The sequence below is a fragment of the Camelus dromedarius genome, chromosome 16 (genome assembly GCF_036321535.1).
Source record: "Camelus dromedarius isolate mCamDro1 chromosome 16, mCamDro1.pat, whole genome shotgun sequence".
Classification (NCBI taxonomy): domain Eukaryota; kingdom Metazoa; phylum Chordata; class Mammalia; order Artiodactyla; family Camelidae; genus Camelus; species Camelus dromedarius.
The window spans coordinates 39,726,294-39,747,043 of record NC_087451.1 but is presented as its reverse complement, the minus strand read 5'-3'; the positions used below and the strand labels follow the sequence as shown (position 1 = coordinate 39,747,043).

The 20,750-nt window shown below is 45.9% G+C and overlaps 1 protein-coding gene across 5 annotated transcripts in view; it reads right to left on the bottom strand.

Annotated features, from left to right (window-relative positions):
* The window catches only part of TEX2 (testis expressed 2), a 98,480-nt gene that overhangs the window by 17,797 nt on the left and 59,933 nt on the right, over positions 1-20,750 (bottom strand). For all 5 annotated transcript variants that reach the window (XM_064495662.1, XM_064495665.1, XM_064495666.1 and 2 more), the window contains exons 4-7: positions 19,734-20,073; positions 17,987-18,234; positions 7,428-7,574; positions 2,726-2,825 (exon numbers count right to left, since the gene is read on the bottom strand). In XM_064495662.1, coding sequence (XP_064351732.1) covers positions 2,726-2,825; positions 7,428-7,574; positions 17,987-18,234; positions 19,734-20,073 — 835 coding nt within the window. The remainder of the gene's footprint in view (positions 1-2,725; positions 2,826-7,427; positions 7,575-17,986; positions 18,235-19,733; positions 20,074-20,750) is intronic.

Here is a 20,750-nt window from a genome sequence, read left to right as displayed (position 1 = left end):
GTAGGATCTGCCACCTTTGAGCTGTAGGATGGGTCAACTGAACACCACAGCCCCTCACTTTCTAAACTCTCTGAGAGCAGCAGCAGCAAAGGCGGCAGTAATGACAGCAGAAATAACAGTAGTTACCACTTCAAGCTCATCTGGCACCAGATGCTTTCCAAGTGTCTTTCATGTATTAACTCATTTAAGCTACCAAGTAGGTGCTATCAGTCTCCTCAGCTGAGAGAAGAGTTACCGAGGAGGCTAAGGACTTGTCTGAGGCCACGGAGCCATGAATCCGGCAGTGGGTCCCCAGAGCTGGAGCTCAGAATCACCCCTGCATTGCCTCAAGACAGGAATCCTGAGGGTGGAGAGATCCAGACAGCTCTGGCCCGAACATCCCTCCTGAGCCATATGCCTCCAACAGATAAGCACGAGTTAAGGAACATTTTTTTTTTAAAAGGGTGTGGGGGATCCCCGGGAGGCACCCCTCAGGAGAGCTGCTGAAGCCTTCTTTACTCTGGGTGGCAGGTCCCTGAAAGGTGAGCTCTGCTTCTCAGAGCCAGTTTTAACAAGTCACTCCTGATTTTAATTCCCCACAAAGGGAAGGTTTATCTTAGAGCAATGGTATCTAAGACACATTTTCCCTTCATGTTCATTTCTGTTTTACCATCACATGTATTTTTCGCAGACTTGGAAATCTAATTTGATCAAACTTTTAAAACCCACAGGCTTTATGTCTTTATCATTCCTTTCTTTAGTAACATTTCCTCCCTTGTTACATAAGCAGGCAGATCTCTAAAACTTGCCCTGAAAGGAGTTAAGTAAGCCTCAAATGGATTAAAAACTGGCAAAGCTTTGATCTATATAATAAAATGTCTTGCTACAGCTCCAGCTCCAGAGGAACAAGAAACAGACTTGAGACTTAGGCATTTGGTGAATTTCACTCAAAGCCTTACAAAGCTGCCCCGAGAGGCTGCAGAGTTCACAGCCACAGGGACACTTCTTAGATGCTGCAAAGCCCAGCTGTGGCCCTGTCCCCTCTTATTGGAAATTTCTACTAATTCAACAAAGCACAGTCCTGAGATAAGAGATAAAGCATTAGAAAATAGAGCATGCACACGTATTATTTACTTTCTTTAATTAAGCCTGACTCTCAGGAGGTCTATATTAGCTGATCATTTACCAGCTAGTTAGAAGCCAACTCCTAAAGAGACAAAGAGCAAAGGGCAACCCAAAGCCCGCTAGAGCCAGAGGAAGGCAGGCAGCCCTCGTAGGCCAGTGGGGCGAAGATCCTAGTTCTGCACTCCACACATAGATAATGCATCTTGTAAAATTTCACATACAGTTAAAAGAACTCTAGCTAGACCATTTGCAAAAACTCTTTCCAGTTTTACTGAGCAAACCAGAAGTTAACTAAAGCTAGGAGCACTCAGATTCATCAAAGTGTAGACACAATCAAGTGGTCACAAGTGATCTCACCAGGCTATTAGATGGACTTCTGAATTTGCAAGTAATTCTCTGCTCTATCCTTCTCTGAAATCGATGGGATGCTAAAAGACCTGGAAATACAGGCTTCATTGTCAGCTGAAATATTGCTAGAGAGATTTGCTAGAGCTGCTCATTGTACTGCTAGAAAAAAAACCTTTGTATTTGCATCAAATGTATACAACACAGAACTTGATTTCACTAAATATGTTCAGGAGCCATCTGATACAGTCATACAGAGACAAAAGTAGATGCTATAGTCTATAAATTTTACAAAACATTTACTCCAAAACAAATCTCACTCTCTTGAAAAGTTACAATTATTTTCTCCCTGACTGTTCCTGAGCCGTTGAGGAATAATGTAACTAAATCCAGTTTAAGTGGACAGGGGCTCATTTGGAAAGGGATATTACAGAAAGAAGTCGGATGCTTCCATGACGGGGAGATTTTTCCCTTCCTGTTCATGACTCTTCTTGCCTACTTCAGTCTTCTTTTCACCAAACTCCTGGGTACTCAATTTCCCACTAAGATGCCTCAAAATGCACATAAATCTTTATATCTCAATTTTATTTAAACTCTTCACACATTCTAATCAACTTTTCACACACACACATACACAAGTAGGCATAAATAATGTGTCGGTATGTCTTAAAAGCCAGTTTTGAGGACTTCCCTCAAGCACAGAGCCTTACTCTCAAAATACTGTCTGACAATATAAGTCTTCATTTTTCAAACCCCTACTGAGCACCTACTAGGAGTGGCAAAGAACAGAAAGATGTAAAACTCGAAGCTCCAAGAATGTGCACCCTAGAAGTTAGGGCAAGGTAGAGATATCAGTACATCTGAGGAGAGGCAGCTCCTGGGGTAAGAGTCCAGGGCGGGGCAGGTGCGCACGTGAGGCCGCGCGGAGTGAGCAGCCTGAAATGCAGCCCACTGTCTCCCACCCAGGCAAGAGCTGTAGCCGTCCAGGACCGGGCCACACCAAAGCTCAGGCCCCATAACTGGCATGTGGGCATCTCTAACCTGTAAGGATCCAGAAGACAAGAAGGATGAGGAGGGGGGAGTCCTGATCTACTCCCCATCAGCGTCAGGCTGTGACTGTGAATAACGGAAGACATGAAACACAAGATAGATGGTTAAAAAGCCCCCAACTGCCCCCAAAAACAAAGCCTTGGTATTCAATCTGCAGTGATGGAAACATTTTCACACAAGCATAAGTAGATAGCTCAGTTCCTCGTTAGAGTCAATGAAGAGTTACCTTGGTGATCAACGTAAGGCTTGAAGGCCTGAAGGATTTTTGGCACAGCTACCCCCATGTCGAGTTCCGTCAGAGTTAGCTCGTTCATGAAGTAGGGGAGCTAGAGAAGAGACACAAACAACCAGTGAGGCATGTCAGGAACCTGGTAAGTGTTAGAACTCAACATACTCCCAGAGGGAACGATGGTGAAGGGTTGGGGGACACATTGCTTTAACCCACATTTATCGTGCACATACCACATAGTAGGCATTGTACTACAGAGAGAGCCGTGGACGAGTCGGGCAAGGTCAACCTCTCGTGGAGTTTGTATTGAAGAGGCAGAAACAGATAAACAAGTAGACAAATAATCTAACTTCAAGAGTGATTACAGCCACAGAGAAAATAAGGTGGATAATGGGACAGAGGGAACCTGGGGTATTTTAGATAAGGAGGTCAGCGAAGGCTCCTCTGAAAAGTGGCCAGAGACTTGGAGAAGGAACCAGTCCCGCGGGTCACAGGCTAATAACGCCCAGAGTTGGCTATAGTCTCAGACTACTAGTGGGGAGTTAAGAAATCACAACATTTCTTGTAGGCCAACTCACAACATGTACTCAAATCTTTGGAAAAAAAGATCACACCCCATAACCCCACGCTGTGTGTCTTCCCTTTGCCCTCCTGGATTCCAGTTCCTCACTGCACCCTGAGAGGCCCGTGGGGCGGCGGGAGGTCCATGGAGAAGAGAACTGTGGGGCATCCGTCCCCTCCCGCTAGTGAAGCCACAGCTCCTGGCAGACCGGCAGCCCTCTCCCCACAGCCTCCCTGCCCGAGTCTGGGTAACTGCCCCCAACTTTCGCCCCTTCAGGGAATGGTAACGGCTCCCCGCTGCTGCCAGCCCTGGGTTGCCGCGCTGTGCCTCTCAGTGTCCCTACATCGGCCCACCCTTTATAAACCTCCCCCTTTGTGAAACTCCCCCCTCAGCCCGCTCCATCTGACTGCGCCATCTGCTTCCTGCTGGGACCCCAATTAGTGCAGCAGCAGCAGGCATTTACCCTGCACAAGAGCACTGCTGTCATGCCCGGCCATTCCTACCTCACCTCAAGAGCACAAAACTAACCCATCTGCGTTTCCTCCACCTGGATTTATGTATGTGTTTGTATACGCAAAGAAATCTTTAGTCCACTCTTAATTTTAGTGCAAGATGTAAATTAGGGATCCACCTTAATTTTCTTCCCAAGGGCCAATCTGGTGTCAACCCACTTTTTGAACAACCACATCTTTCCCTGCTGACCTGCGATGCCACCTTTCAGTATGAAATTCCACTGCACTCTGTTCCCACCAGTATCAAACTGCTTCTGCTACTGTAGCTTTAAAGCACATTTTTAAATCTGGCAAGTCCCTCTCTTTTCTTCCCCACCATAATTTTCTTATTCTCATGAGTACTGCTCCAGCTGAATGTTAGAATAATTTTGTAAAATTTAGAATATAATTAAGAGTTTTAAAAAATTGAACATATGCTGAACATTTCCCATAAAACGAGGTAGCATCTAGCCAGGTGTGGATTTAATATCTATTTTGGCTGGGCCTCTTCAGCTGTCTCTCTGCAGAGATACTTAGATGCTTTCAGGATTCACCAGTCAGAGAACTTCATCTTTCATTTTTTGTGGGGATGGAGGTGTTAATTTAAAGAGGTTATAACGTGTGAGGTGGACAACTGACTAGAGGCAGTGTTCAAATGTGCATTTTTGAATTGGCGGTTGCTTTATTTGGAAAACCTTTTTCCAAAGCATCAATGTTATGTGGTGGTTGGCCTCCCAATCAGCCTACAGAATGCTACTCGGTCAAGAGTGTAGCCAAAATCTTACACCCTTGCCCCAGTCCTTTTTGTCTATTATTGGCACTCTAATACCCAGTGTTTCAGGGGCACGCCAGGTTTCTATGGGAACAGGAGTCGACACTGAGCCAGGGGAGTGAGAGGGAATGCAGACAGAAGGAACGTGGTGTCTCTCCCTGTGCCCTGTCCAGCCTCCCACCTCACCCTGTCCTGCTTCCTGGGCCCCCACGAGGGCAGGGGAAGGACCTGAGGTGCGACCTAAGATGAAGGCGGGAACTGACAGACTGGGACTGAGAAAGCCTCGGCGGGGGTGGGGTGGGCACTGATTGCCAGGAAGCAGAACTGGGCGGGAGGGGGGATCAGCAGCACCTCATTTTCTATTTATTCACCTGAGTACCCAACTCAGATCCTAGAACATCTCTAGCCAATCACCCCTCCCCCTTACTCAGATCTCTGAGCTGAATCAAAACTCTCAGGACCAGGCAGGCCCTAAAGCCGCTTCCTTCCTGCTCTACAGGGGAAGGCAAGGAAAGGTCACTCCTCCTCCTGCTCTTTTCAACCAGAGACTCTCTTCTTCCCCCCTAAAGGGCACCGCAGTGAGACAGGAACCCACTGTGTGTTCTCTATCCCCCTGGGTAAACCCAGCTGGGGACTGGATGTTCTCCAGGTAGGTGAGGGGTGAGTCAGAAGCCGTATGTAGTAAAAGCTGCATTTGCTGACAAGGGCACCAAGGCCCACAACTCCTGAGGGCTCCAAGTGGTGCTGGAGCAGCCAGCCGAGGCCCAGGGTGTACTTGCTGGTGGGGCAGAAACTCAGCTCATTTTAAACGCATCACTGGGTGCCAGATACACACACAGGGCTGCTTTTTATGAATCGTTATCACAGGTGAGGGTGCAGGGCAAGGCCAGCAAAGAGCTCTCCCTGCGTCAGGCCTTCAAAGAAACCAGGGGAGATCTCTGTCACAGCGGGCAGCTCAGGCTCCTCCAGTCATTCTGGCCGTTGACTGGCCATGAACCAATACCCACTACTAGGTTTAAGGAACAGCCCTTCCCAGGGACACTTGGATATTGGTGATATTAAGAGTTCTTTTGGCAGGGGTGGTGGCAGGTTCAGAACTAAACTCATGTCCTACTGCCTTCCTGTTTATTCCATTGCCAGGGTCCCCTCTGGTCTGCAGGGCACTTCACGGGGCCGCAGCTCAGGTTGGGGTGGAGGGTGGGAGGTGCTGAGGCTGGCAACGGATGGGGTACAGCTGGTGTTCCAGCTGAATCGAGGTCACTTTTCTCCATCCTAACCTCCCAGCACTTCTGACCTCAAAAAACAAAAGGGAGTTTAAGTTTGTGGCCTGCGAAAGCCCACATGGCCAGCAAAGGGAGAAGATGAAACTCCCCCACCACCCCGGGAGGGCAGAGGCTCCGGGGACTTCCGCTGTCAGAGAGGACCATGGCTCCCTGCCCTCTCCGAGTCCACGCTAGAACCTGCATGCTCAGACAGGCCCCGCTTTCTGTCGCCCTGTGCCAGATCCCGCAGCCCTCCTGCTCAGGGAACAGTCTTCAGGAAAAGAGGAGCACCAGCCCCACCCATGTGCCTGGACCCAGGAACTCAAGCCCTCCGTCATCTTCCAAAAAGGGGAAGAGGTTGAGGGGGCTCCAGGTTGGCTGCCAGCCTCTCCTCTCCTGCTCCCCTCCCCAGACCTGGCTGGCAGAGCGGGTTCAACCCTCAACTCACCCCGAGAACAACAGGCTGACCCTCAACAGAGCCCTCCTGAATCCCTGCCCCGACTCCTGCCTCAAGATCTGCTCTTCCAGCTTTGGAGGCAGCCCCTCCTTCTCATCGGGGGCTGGGGAAGGGATGACACGAGGCCACAGTGGCAGAGAGAGCCTGACTGAGGCAGGAAAGGCCCTGTTCATGACCCAAAGAATGACAGAAATCAAGTCAAAGCTCCTCCATGCCTACATTTTCCTTTTAATATGATTTACCTTAGCTCACAGATTTCTAACTTGGAGTCCTTGAACTCTCTGAAATCGCGGGCAATAAGCTGGGTCAAAGTGCGTTTTTCTAGGGAAAGGGCCCGTATGTTTCTGCTTCTCAGAGGTATCCATGACCCAAAAAGAGCCACTGACTTAAGTTGCTGACAGCAAGCTAAGCTCTCAGTGACAATCTGGAGACCAAAGTGACTCACTCTTGATTGGGTCTTCACTGGATCAAAGACTTACTTGAAAGTAACCTATACAAGATTTCTTGGTTGGTAAAGGTGGTACTAAATGAGTCTTTTAGTGGCAATCATGAAGAATACTTATGCAAGTTTAAACTCACTTCCAAGTGGGCCTACAACAGCACCAGGACTGTTTCCTCAGCAAAGAGGGAGCCCAAAATAAAATACCATCTGGCCAGAAGTAAAGGTCAAATGCAGACACATTCAGAGTGCAACAGTAACCTTCTCAGCTTTGAGAGGGAGTTGAGAAAGAGGTTTTAAGCAGTCTGGCATTTTCCTCAGAGCATATGCTACGTGGCCAAGACTGTGAGGCTCGGTGGGCTCTCCGGGCATACAACTTAAGCTCATTACTAACTTAAAAGACAGAAAATTTTATACAACAAACCAGCTACAAAAGCTCACGTTTTCATAAACCAAATTCTGGATCACCACCTGGAGTGGATAAACAATGAGGGCAAGAACAGGAAAAAACAAACAGGAACATGCACTAAATCCCCAGATGCACTTAGTCCTACGGTCAAGGGCACAGCCCACACATGTTGTTTGATAAGAACTCACTACTCCCATTTGTTACATGCTTTAAACCAAATTATTTTTCACTTAGGATATAAGGGTACAAAACTTCCAGAAATTAAGATACATGATGAATTGGAAGCCTCTGGTATGGAAAACAATACCTTTATTTTGCTGAGTTTCATTTGGATTTTCTTAGACACCAGATCAGACCAGTACTTCTCTCCTAAGAAGTCCCAAAACATTCTTCCAAGCAAGGCGTTCACCCAGGCTTCCTGTTCTTCCTCCTCGGAGGGTGGAGCCTCTGGCAACTGGCGAAAGAAAAGGGACCAAAATTAGCTAGAAAGCAACTGGAGAACAAGACAGGTGCTTATTTTTATAAAGTCACTAAAGGTTCCTCCCCCTAGAGATGCGCGACCGCATGAGTTGTGTTTTCTCCCTATAAATTACAAGTCCCAAGTTATGTCAGAGAATAGAAAAAGGGCAACAAAAGCCACCGTCAGAGATAAAAAAAAAACTCCTCTTTGACTATTTTCTTTTTCTACCAGTCTTCTTGTGAACCAGCTAATATTTTCATACAATTAGCTCAGCCGTAATACTCTGCCCCCCCCACCTTGATTAGCTTGGTACCAACATCCTGAATCAATGATTTATCTGATCAAATGTCTGCCTATCTCCCTTCCAGCTAAGGCTCCCAGGACGTGTAACTGTCAAGCTGGTCTCACCAGGCAGCCCCAGAGTCTCCCAATGCCCAGACTCTCACATTCAGCCTGACTCTTACGAGGTCATGACTCACCTGGGAGAGGGGCAGGGGGTGCTCAGAAACGCTGGTGTCTGGGTCCTATATCCAGAGATACTAATTTAAGTGGGGGTATGAGGGCTTTTAGAAGCTCTCTCACCAATGTCATGAACAGGTGAGGTTGAGACTCACAGCCCTGGATTAGAGAGAGGAATTCTGTGGAACTCCTACAGCTGTTCCCGCCCATCATCTCAGCCCAGTGAAACACCCTGGGCCTCACCTCCATTGATACAGTCCATCTGAAACATCCGTCATGGCCAATGTGCAAGGTGGGAAAAGAGAAAACCCTGTTAGTCTCCAATTTCCAAGGCTAAGTACCAGACTATGGACTCTTGCCCGAAGAGGGCCAGGGTCGGGGTGAAGAAGGGAGGAGTGGTGGTGACATCCACGGGCAGTGTGGCAGTGCAGTGATGCTTGGTGGTGTCCACTGACCCCACGCCAGGCCCTATGATAAGACTCCTTCTTAGGTCCCCTCATTTACATCTCGTGAAAACCAGGACAGAACTTTTACTTCTTTTTGAGGGAGGAGAAAACAGTCTCGGAACCTCTCAGTGCCCTGCCCAAGGCCCCTAATTCATCAGCACAGCCTGCCTCACAGCCTCCTCCCTGTCCTCCACCTGCTCTGTCCTGTGGGAGGAAGGGGGTGTGACTTGTCCCTGGTGTGACAGATATGTCCCTGTGCCGAGGTCTCTAATTAGATGACAGCCTTGTAGAAACAATTAGCCTTGGAAAGCAAAGACCAAAAGAACTAGAAATGCAGGAATCTGTGAATTGCTCACCTTTCCTCCTGCTTCTGTGATTTATACAAATGCATGTGTCCTGCTCTCACGGGCTGCCTGCAGCCATCACATATTCCAGACACCTCACCGCCTCTGTGCCCCATACGTGTGGGCTCACACCAGTGCTGCTTGTCGTGGGCAGCCAGGACTGTGCCCCAGCACAGCTGTGTCCTAGGCGGGGGCAGAGTACACAGGTAGCTTGGTGCTTGTGGATGTGACACCGAGAGGTCTGACGGCCCGTGAGAGCCCTAAAGGTCTATGGCAGGTACCCAGCTGCGATTGTCCTGAAGCCTGGAGTCTTTAGGGTCTGACCAGATGCCCCGGGCACTGAGCTTGCGCAGGGCCGGGCGGGCTGCCCAGCACCCTCTGTCCTCCAGTCTTCTCAGAGCTTGTGCCGTCTCCATCTCTGGGGACCTGGGGGTTCACTTGCACTTTTCAATCTCATGTTACTGCATATAAGGGACAATATTCTATGTCCTAGGAGTCCTTCAAATTTGGGTGTTTTCAAAGTGCTCCCTTACGAATGTCGGTGAGTTTCATTAAAAAAGAAAAAGTACTCTGGTTTAAAAAATAATACCTGGTGGTCAATGCATTTCAGAAGACACAGCTCTGCCTGACTCATCTGCATGGTGCTCGAGCATTCTCTCTGTGCTTCCCTCGTGCTGTGAAGTCTTCTGATGTTAACCAAGGCACCTCTACCACCAGGTCCCAGACGGACCAGTGGAAGTCTGGGCCCAGCGAGTGCTCAGTCATGCCACAAGCTGTACGTGCTTTTTGGAATCACATTTCTCTCTGCCTGAATGTCTTTGCCCTGTCCCCAAGGAGATCTGTCTAGCTTTTCCGAGATCACTGTCTCTGAGTCACATCAGACCATCTACACAGACCTCTGAGTAAACACTCCCCCGGGGACAATGCCCTCCTCCCCGGGGTTTCCAGCCTGTGCCAAGACGCTGCCCACGCAGGTCACTGCATGTCTCACTCAGATATGGAGGCTGCATAAGAGAAGAGGTTACTCTTCCCCTTCTCATGTGGGAGAGCTGACCCTTTACTAACCTTTCCTTACAACCCTAGTTATTCACAGGAAACAGGTTTAAGACAAAATAGCATGAAACAAAGGCTATTTCACAACTTTTGTCCAAGCCAAAGGCATATGATGTGGAAACAAATTTCTGAAATAACTGACAAACAGGTTGTTTTTCCTTTTCAACAGCTCCTTCTTCTAATGCAGGCTTCTCTCCACAGACTCATTGGGAACAAAGAGAAACCCATGAGCAGCAGAACACTGACAACGCATCAAAGCAACTTTATGAACAAAATCTGGATTCAACACGCTGCTGGAAAGAACTCACTTCCAATGAAAGTCATAAAAATTTAAAACCTTAAAAAAAATGTGCATACATTTCCTAATGTTGCTGTTTGGCTGCAGGAAGGAATGTGAGAAGCATATTCATCTCACCAGTTCAACTACTGATGTACGTGCAGAAAGGGTGAGTTTCTAAAAATGGCTTCCAAAACAAAGTCTGGAGAGTTCAGCGGCCTGAAGCCGAAGCAGGGCTATAACAGGCGTCTGAGTAGCTCTTGGGAGATATTTTATCAAAAACTAAACTACAAAAATAAAGTACTACAGATTTACTTAGTTTTGTAGCATAACTTTTCTATTACAAATAGCCAGGAGATCAGCCCAGCTTTTTGGGGACAAAGAGAGCTTAGTGGCTTTGCTGCTAAGGTCTGGTCACCCATAATCTGGTGCCACGAGGGTTTCACAAAGGAGAAGGCACAGCGGAAGGCACACACTCCCCACCATTAGCTGCTTTGCCAATTATAAAAACAAGTATATTTATTGCAGAAAACAACCATAATCTCCCTGTTCAGACACAATTATTTAAAACACTTAAACTATATTTCCTTTCAGTCTTTTTCAATGTATATATACACTTCCAAGAGTACAGAACTTAAAAAAAACTAATGTGGTTTTTGTATCCTTTTTTAAAAACAGATTTACTGAGATATAATTCACATACCATACAATTCACCTATTTAAAGAGCATAATTGGTGGGTTTTGGTATATTCAGAGTTATGAAGCTATCATCACAATTTTAGAGTATCTTCATTACCTCCAAAGAAACCCTGTACCCATTAGCAGTCACTCCCAACTCCATCCCCACAGCCAGAGGCAACCCACCACTAACTGGTCCCAATGAATTTGCCTACTTTGGACATTTCGTATAAACGGAATCATACAATATGTGGTCTTTTGTGACTGACTTCTCTGACTAAGCGTGATGTTGTGAAGGTGATCCACGCTGCAGTGTGTGTCCGCACATCACTCCTTTTCATTGCAGAATAGTATTCTCTACCATGTGCATGTACCACGCTTCACCCTTTCTCCACCTGATGGGTATTTCAGTTGTTTTCCATTTCTAGCTACTGGAATAACCCTGCTATGGACAGTTGTGCACAAGTTTTTGTGTGGACCTACGTTTTCATTTCTCTCAGAGATAGACGTAAGAGTGGAATTGCTGGATCATACAAATCTGTTTAACATTTTGAGGAACTACCAAACTGTTTTCCACAGCAGCTGCATCATTTTACAGTACTGCTGAACAAGGGTGCCAGTTTCCCCACATCCTCACTAGTACTTGTTATCATGTCTTTTTCTTTCTAGCCATCAGAGTGGTTTAAAAGTAGTCTCTCATTATGGTTTTGACTTGCAGCTCCCTGATGGCTAATGACCTTGAATATCTTTTCATATGCTTATTGGCCATTTGTGTATCTTCTTTGGAGAAATATCTATCCAGATCCTTTGTCCATTTCTTACTTGAGCTATTTACCATTTACTATTGAGTTGCAAGAGTTCTTTATATATTCTAGGTACAAGACCCTTAGACGTATGATCTGCAGACTCTTTGGGTTGTCTTTCCACTTTCTTGATGGTGCTGTTTGCGGCACTAAAGTTTTTAATTTTGATGAAGTCCAATTTATCTGTATTTCCTTTGGCTATGTGCACTTTTCGTGCACTTAGCTAAGAAGGCTTTACCTAGCCCCAAATCACAGATTAATCCTGTGTTTTAAGAGTTTTATAGTTTTAGCTCTTACATTGAGGTGTACAATCCATTTTGACTTAATTTTTGCATATGGTGTGAGGAAGGGGTCCAAACTCATTCCTTTGCATGTGGATGTCCCGTTGTTTCAGCACTATTTGTTGAAAAGACTATTCTTTCCCCCACTGAATCGTCTTGGCACTCTTGTCTGTATCCTTTCTAAAATTTATTTTAAAATTGGATATATAGCTTCATATTTCTTACTTATTGAATGATAAGCACTTTGCAATTTCCATTTTTAAATGTTTCAAAAGCCGACTCTGAGGAGGGAAAGGCAAAGCCTTGGGAAACCACCCTGCCAATTAAGATTTCTTGGTTCCTATTTGATTCCTGTTTGCTCTGTAGAGTTCTCATCTCCTGATAACACCAAACAGGAAGTACTATCTTATGATCCAGTTAATAGGTAACAAGAGAATAAGAGGAACTAATAATAATGAAGACAGGACTCTCCAAACATGGGGCAGCCTCTATCATCTCTAAATATTTCTTAAAACCTTCCACTGAAAAGGAACATGCAAGTGCCTGATGTGATCTGAACACCAGAGCCTCACCTTGGGGGACAAACACAGCACCACCTCACTGACGGTCCTCTCTCCCAGGAAGGCCACTTCAGGGCACACAGAACAGGCAGCCTCCTGGGCTTCACACCCCGAGCAAAACTGCAGGCTGCCTGTGGGGTCTCCCTTCCTGAGGTACCCACACTACCGTTAATACTATCCCACCTTTAGACTTTTTCTTTTTAATGTAAGACAACTTTAATCAGCTTTAATGTACATGTAATTGGAGAAATAATATCCAAAAATTTGCCAAATTTGATGAAAATTATAAATCCACAGATCTGGGAAGACTGATGAACTCCAAGCATAGGAAACATGAAGAAAACTACACCAAGACATATCATGATCAAATTTCTCAAAACCAGTGATAAAGATAAAAATGGCCAGAGAAAAAGACGTATTACATTCCAAGGACAAAGATAAGGATGGCAGCATGTCTATCGTAAACCAAAGATAGTGGAGCAACACTTTTTAAACTGGGATGAGCAGAGGGAGGGATTATAAGAGCATGAGGGACGTTCTGAGGGTGATGGGTACGTTCATTATCTTGATTCTCCACCTTGAGACATGTTTAAAACGAGAGTTTCCTATTTCCTTGTTGTCTGAGTTACTATTTAAATCTGTTCAAACCAAGCAGACAACCTCAACAAGATGCTAAAGCCCTGGGCCCCCTCAGCCGGCCTCACGGCCTCACTGCTGCAGCGGTTAAGCTGCCTGAGAAGAGAGAAAATGGCACCAAGGTCACAGGGTTTGGAGGCTTCAGAGGCTGGCACAGCTCGTGTATGTGAGATAAAGTAGAGTCACGAGGGCCAGTCAGGGCTCTGCGACCAACCACCAACCACCAACCACAGAACATCTGGAGAACCGGGCCCTTCCTCCAAAAATAGTGGTATTTTGTAACTCAAACTTTGAGCTCCAAAGTTACCTCAATATGCAGAATCTCTGGAACATTTTGTTAATTATTATGGGTAAGAATAACTACAAAAAGTGCTTTAGCATTGTTTAACACAAATCTAGTCTATACGTACTAATTATCACTGGGTGTTCCTAACATTGGTTTGGCTTCTGAGCACAGTGGCCCCACTCACCTCCTGACCTAGTTTAGCACTAGGCAACGTGTGAGAAAGGAGGCCAAGTGTTTGGATGTTACCATTAGATCTGGGGCCCTCAGGGTAAGAGGTGCTTTGAACATGGCCTGTAAGAGGTGGCAGCAGGGCTGAGGGGTGGGGAGTTGTGTCCCAGGCTCCGTCTGTGAAAGAGGAGGGGGTGTGCTACCCTGGGTAAGCATCTGAGTGGTGGCCAACCCTGATGAAGAGACACTGTAACTTTTGTTTGTTTCCATGTTAATCATTTTTTGGGTGATTATTTTAAAATTCTTATTTTTTACTGAAGTGTAGTTGATTTATAAGCACGTTTCAGGTGTATAGCAAAGCAATTCGGTTATACACACACACACACACACACACATTTATATTTTTTTCATAGTCTTTTCCATTACGGTTCATTACAAGAAACTGAATATAGTTCCTTGTGCTATACAGGAGACAGTGTAACCTGAAGAGATGTCAAAGGTTCCTTTGTGTTTCCTGAGCTCTTTGAGTTCCTCTTGAACTCAAGATACCAGAGGCAATATGGACCTTAAAAAATAATCTGGCTGTCTCTGGCAGGAAGGATGAGCACTAATCCAAAAGGTCCACATTCGGTGAAACTGGGGAAACAGGCACTCTTATTACTGGTGGGAATAAACACTGGTGCAATCCTTTCTGAGAGGAACTTGGCAACATCTAATAAAACTACATGTGAGGCTACCTTCTGATCTAGCAGTGCCATTTCTAAGACTTCACCTTGAAGATACACCCCCCAATAACACAAAAACACAAATACACAGTTGCTCACTGCAGCACTGTTCATCATCGCAAAACATTACCAACCACATCTATGCCCATATAAGAGGGAGATGGACTATGCTACAGAACATTCACACAGTGGAGTCAGTCTTTGCAGCTGCTTGAAAACAAGAGGAAGGGAAGATATCTATGAACTGAGGTGGAGTGATTACCAGAACGTACTGGTAAGTGAAAAAAGCAACATGCAAAAGAGTATCCATAACGTGCTATCCTTTGAGTAAGACCGACAGGGAAGTAAACCCAGAGAGGATGAAGCAGAGCCCAGGGAGACTGGTTCACTATTGGGGAGGATGGCGTGGGTGAACAGAAGCAGGACGGTGCGGGAGACAGCACTTTTCTGAATATGTCTTTGTATAGCTTTGGTTTTTGGAACCATGTTAATGCTTCATGGGCACAGAAAAGAAAAGAAAATCAAAGATGGGGGTAGGGTAAAGGTCCTCATCTGCTCTAACTGCAAAATTAAAAACTAGTAAAGAACTATCTCCACCGACGTATAAAGGGAAGCATGAAAAGTAATGAAAGGAGTGTAGGAACACTGTAGCAGACCTTACTTTCCAAAAATGGTGCAATATTTCCCATCCCAGATGCTCTTCCAAGAACTTGCAATTCCCTCAGCAAGAGATGGACTCTCTGCTCCTCTCCTTGAAGCTGGGAGGGCACTTAGACTACTCTGACTAATGGAGCAGGATCAGTGACATTGTTTTACTTCCCAGACTAGGTCATAAAAGGCAATACAGTGCCCACCTGGCTCTTTCTCTAGGGACACCTGCGCTCGGAACCCAGTCACCACGCTGAAGGAAGCTCAGACCACGTGGAGAGGAACCGAGGCCAGAGGCCCTCAGCCCTCAGCTCTAGTTGAGCTCCCAGCCAACACCCGGCATGTTACCAGCCACGCAAGTGTCATCTTGGAAGCAGGTCCTCCAGCCCCCAGTCCAGCCTCCCCAGCTGACACCGCGTGGAGCAGAGAGAAGGCGTCACAGCTAAGCTTGGTCAGATTACAAATTTGTGAGCAAAGTAAATCACTGTTACTATTTTAAGCCACTTCTTTTGGGGCTATTTGTTATGCAGTAACTGAACTAAAACAAAAAACACACACCACACCTCGACCTTATTCAAGACCCTCTTAACTACCAGACCACCCCTGCCAGCCCACACCTGCTCCAGGCAGGCTGCGTGGAGGTGGAGCCCAGCACTGAAGTTCATGCAATTTCTTCAACAGCCATCTTTCAAAGACAGTTATCTCTGTTCACACAATTCCAGCTCTCTGGTTTCCTAGCCTGTGCAGATTAGAATCATTAAATTAAGGGCAGGGGTGGGAGACGGGGACAGAGCTCAATGAAAGGCAACTAGAGGGACACACACCAACACCAGCCAACTGATACCGACAGAAAACACTGCAAGGTCTGTGGCGCGGAATGGCGCAGACCGGGGCCAAAGGCCTTCTGACCTTGGTAGCCCTGCATGACGACAGGCCTGAACTTCCATCTTTAAATCATCAAGAGAAGATTAAATCATTCTTGCCTAGCTCTGCCTAAGGCGGCCAGAAAGTGCAATGTGGCTTTTAAAGATTTTCATCAGATTTAGAAGGGGAAAGAAAGGTTTTGGTGCTTAAAGGGGTAAGTGCCAAGTACCTGGAAAAAAGGTTTGTAACAGAGACCCCACCCCCCCACCCCACTGAGAGCAACACTAGGTCGCTAGGTCAAGGGCCTGACTGTGTGCCATCAGGGTCTCCCAGCCCCTCTTGGGGCTTCCACAGACCCCAGTGATTACATGCTACAACAAGCAGGTGTAACACATACCAAGGAAACAATGTTCTAAAACTTTTCTATTTTAATTTATGGAATTCTTTAAAAAAAAAAAAAACAAGCATTTTATGAGATCATTTTCCTACATCACACAATTCTCCTCCTGATTTTTCTGAGTCTAATAAGAATCCAGACAGCTGATAGCCCAGGGAGAAAGGGAATTGGGAGGGGTGGGATTCACTGGTGGTAAACACTGGTAGGACATTTCTAGAACAGTTTTAAATTGTACCACCCTAGCTTAGAGGGAGGCCTCCTTCCCACTCTACCTGATAACTTAGGTCAGAGGTGGACGCAGTGGATCAGAGGCAGGTAAAGGTTTATGGTCTTTTTTGGACCCTGACAAAGGAGGCTGGGGCGAGTTGGGGGGGTGGTCTAGGGCCTCCTCCTCGCTGAAGAGGTCAACAGAATGAATAATGGCTGAAGGCACAAAGAGGAAGGCATCAAATGCTTCCCATTAACTGAAATATAGTCACTGTAAGATGTCAAATACTTCAGTGACTGAACATGGGAAAAACAGGCCTCATGCTCCACAGGCAAGAGGCTGTGCCTTAGAGCCTGAGTGGGAGGGGTGGCAGGGGCTCAGGTCAAGCACCGTTTGAGAACCACCCACCACGATGGCAGTCGTGGCAGCCAAAGGGCCTTGGAGTCTCAGGTCAGATTCTGTACACTCCATCACCCAGCAACTGTGACATTAAGCTACTTAAACCTCCATAAGGCTCGGTTTCTCCATCTACAAAATGGAAAGGATATGATCTAGTTTACAAGACGATTCAAGGGATCTGAGTAATTCTATTAAAGTAGTGAACAGTCTGGCATATGGCAGCTTATAGTTATCTTATCACAGATGATCTTGAGTCACTGTCCAGCTGTTACACTTTGGAAATAATGCTTATGGTAAACCTTAAGAAGCAGTGGACACAGCTGAGGAGTTTGAGAATTCAAGAACAGTGTTACTGAGGAATCAGACCTCAACTGCTAATGATTCTGTGAACTTCCCTACTGATCACCCAGTTGCTCACGTCAAAAGCTAGAAGTAATCTTTGCCTCCTCTGGTTCTCTCCACCCCTCATCTAATTCGTCTGCAAATCCAGCCAGCTTTCCTCCAGCACAGATCCCAAAGGCAGCCACTTCTCACCCCCAGCTATGACCACCTCCATGCCAGCCCCATTCTCCACTGCCATGACCATGGCCCACCCACCCTCTTCCTCCTGTGCCCACTCTCCACTCTCCATGGAGAGCCACTCCACCACGACTGCCTGCTCAAAACCCTCCCAGGGCTTCCCAGGATCTGATCTGATGAGGCCCTGCCTCTCTGTCCTTTGCTCACGGTCACCCATCTAGACTCATCACAGTTCGTTGAAAACTTCAACCACATCCCTGCTTCGAGGCCTTTGAACTTTCTGTTCCCTGCACCTGGAATGCTCCTCCCGCACAGATCACCAGGGCTCACTTCCTCACTTTGGTCAGGTCTCTGCCCAAATGTCATGTCCTCAAAGAGGCCTTCCTTGACCACCAACCTATAATAGCAGTTCTGGCCACTTCCCATCCTCCCTTATTTGGCTTTATTTTAATCCTTATCAGCACCCGACATTTGTTTCTCGCTCTCTCCCTGACTAGGGTACAAGCTCCTGAAGGGCAGGGCCCTCCTCTGTCTTGTTCATCACTGTGTCCCCAAGGCCTAGAATAGGGCCTGGGACAAGAAGCACTCGAAGGGCCCATGTATGAGGAAATGAGTCCAAGAGGAGAAAAGCTACACCCTGGCAGCCAGCGTTACCTTTTTCCCAGCTGTGGGGCTGCTCTCTGCACTCTGCACAGGGCTCCTCTGGGGGCTTCGGTTTTCTTGGGGGACACATCTGGCCATGTACACACTGTAGTCCAGGAGCATCTTCTGCCGCACGCTGCCCGCCAGCTCCTTCTGCTTCGGCTGGGACATGATCTCCTCCACGCTGCCTTTGCTGCTGCTGCGGCTGTGGGTCAGGTGCCCGGAGGGGCTGTTGTGCCGGCTGTGTGAGGGCAAAACCCCTGCAGCAAAAAAGTGATGGCTGTTAATACAGATGAAGAAAAGGACTGCAAAATAAATGGAACACAGAACAAACTCCACTGGGTTCAGCTGAAAAGCAGCTAAAATGATATATATGAGTGTTTGAAAAACATTTACAAGGTTATTTCCCACCCTGCAAGACACCTCCCACTGTAACAATAGATAATTTTTTTAAATAGTTCTTTTTTAAAAAAATTTTCTCCAAGAAAATTCAGAGTAACAAGAGCCATACACACATCTGGTAGGTAGGTACCTTTTTCTTTTTTTCCTGGTAATCATTTAGGGTCAAATAAAGGATTGACACACCCCCACGGGGCACATGGCAAGTGGGCAGAAGGCTAGTTGTCCCTCCACGGCGTATGGCAATTCCAAACACACCATCTTTCATTCAACAAATTTTTTGTCAAGCACTTTCTCTGGGCTCCACAATGAAAAGAAGAATAAGACATATACAATCCCTGCCCTTGAACTCAGGCACCCAGGCAAATAAATTACAGTTTTCTGTAATAAGCACTGTAACTGAAGCATGACTGAAAGGGCTTTCAGAAAGAAGAGGGTGAGTACTTCTGCCCAAGAGAGCTGAGAGGCACGCAGCCCAGGACTGACTTTCATAGGTAGTGATCTCTGGACTCTCTTGAAGAAATAGTTGGCATTTTCCTGAGCTAGGTGACGGAAGAGCATTCCGGGTAGAGGAAACAGCATATGCTAAAAGCAATGACAGGGCACAATATGTTTGGAGAACAGTGAGAGATTCAGTGACGTTCCAAGCAGAGTACATGGGGCAGAGGGACAGAAAATGAACAGAGGTGCATGGTGAGTAATGCAAATGCAGTGAGTCAGGAGGCCAGAGAATTCCTGGCTTCGATGGGGATCTCAGGCTTGGAGGCCAAGTTGAAGGCCAGGAGCTTGGGAGCACAAGCTACCTTCTTACCTGCCTTCTTTTTTATTTTGTAGATTTTTAAAAACCTTCTCTCTCTCTCTTTTTTTTTTTTTTTTTTTTTTTGGCTGGGGGAGGTAATTAGGTTTATTTATTTATTTTTAGAGGAGGTACTGGGGATTGAACCCAGGACCTTGTGCATGCTAAGCATGCACTCTACCACTTGAACTATACCCTCCCCACTTCACCTGCCTTCTTATTATAACTAGGGTTCTCCTGCTCCTTCTTCTCCTAGAGGAGCCACAACATGTAAAAATAAATATAATCCTTAAGGAAGCAGCAACAGCAAAAATAAATAAATAAGTAAATCAAAAAACAAACCAAAAAACCCATTCATCTGTAAATGGTTCCCTCACTGGTTAAATGATTGCGTACAAAGCACTGCAGTGATCAGCCTACAAGGCAAATGTTCCATGAACATACCTCAGGTGCCAGATAGTCATCAGTTCAGGGTGGGCTTCCTTCCTCCCTACCTGGGAATCTCTCTCAATTCTCCCAAAGGCCCTTTAAAAATGCATAAGCATTTAGCACACGTGTCATTACCTGGTTTACTTCCAGAGATACCAGGTGGCTTCCTGACTTCTGACTTCAGCTTAGATGCCAGAACAAATCTCCTAAACCACTCCTCTTTTTCTCGGCCAGTTCTCCCGAAGAGATAGAGTATCTGATCCCGCTGGCCAGATCTTGTTCCTTCCTGAGGGTGGGATGGCTTCTTCGGGTCCTCGCCTCCCAGCTCTCTCTCAGCTGGTGGCTTTTCTTCAGAAGTCTCTTTATCAGACTGGGCCTTAGACATAAAGTCATCTTGTCGACCAAGCTCGATACAAATAGGGTACTTTTTATTCCAGATTCGTTTTCGAGCCAAACTTTTAGGCACAAGATAAATCTACAGAGGAAGAGGAAAGATTTATTTACTAAATTGAGAACTGGCTATCTTGTGTATTACTACTGTGCAGAGCATAAACGCAAAATTTACAGTATTTTTGACTAAAATGATGAATGTGAAATAATTACCACCTGTCTATAACATGACTATAGAAACTGGAATAAATTTTTAGAAATAACTTATTCTTCAAAATCATTCCAGAAAGTAAATGTTTAAGAATTTTGCAAGACTTACAAAGATCTATGATTTTCAGGTAACAGTAGCACAGTAATTGTTCAGTGGATTATCATCAGCTTAGTTAGGATATCAACTGTGTTTAAAGACTCTGGGCCAAATTTAAGCTGGGAAAAAAAAGAATTTATCAAACTGGATCTAGATAGGAAGCTCGAGTTTATTAACCTCAAGTTAAGAATGAATTTATAAAAAAACTATTTTAAATACTTCTGCCATTTTGGGGAAACCCAAAGGTCACTCACGTAAGTTACAAGAACAGAGAACCTATAGCTTTTCCAAATAACAAATAATTTACACTTCTCAAAAATAGAAGTATATTAATACTTTATCAAAATGTAGTTATTTTGCACATCCATAATTTCACATTTACAGAGCCTCCATTAGTTATTACCCTAGCACCATCGCACATGTCTTTGTTTGACTGAAAAAATTAACTCTCAAAG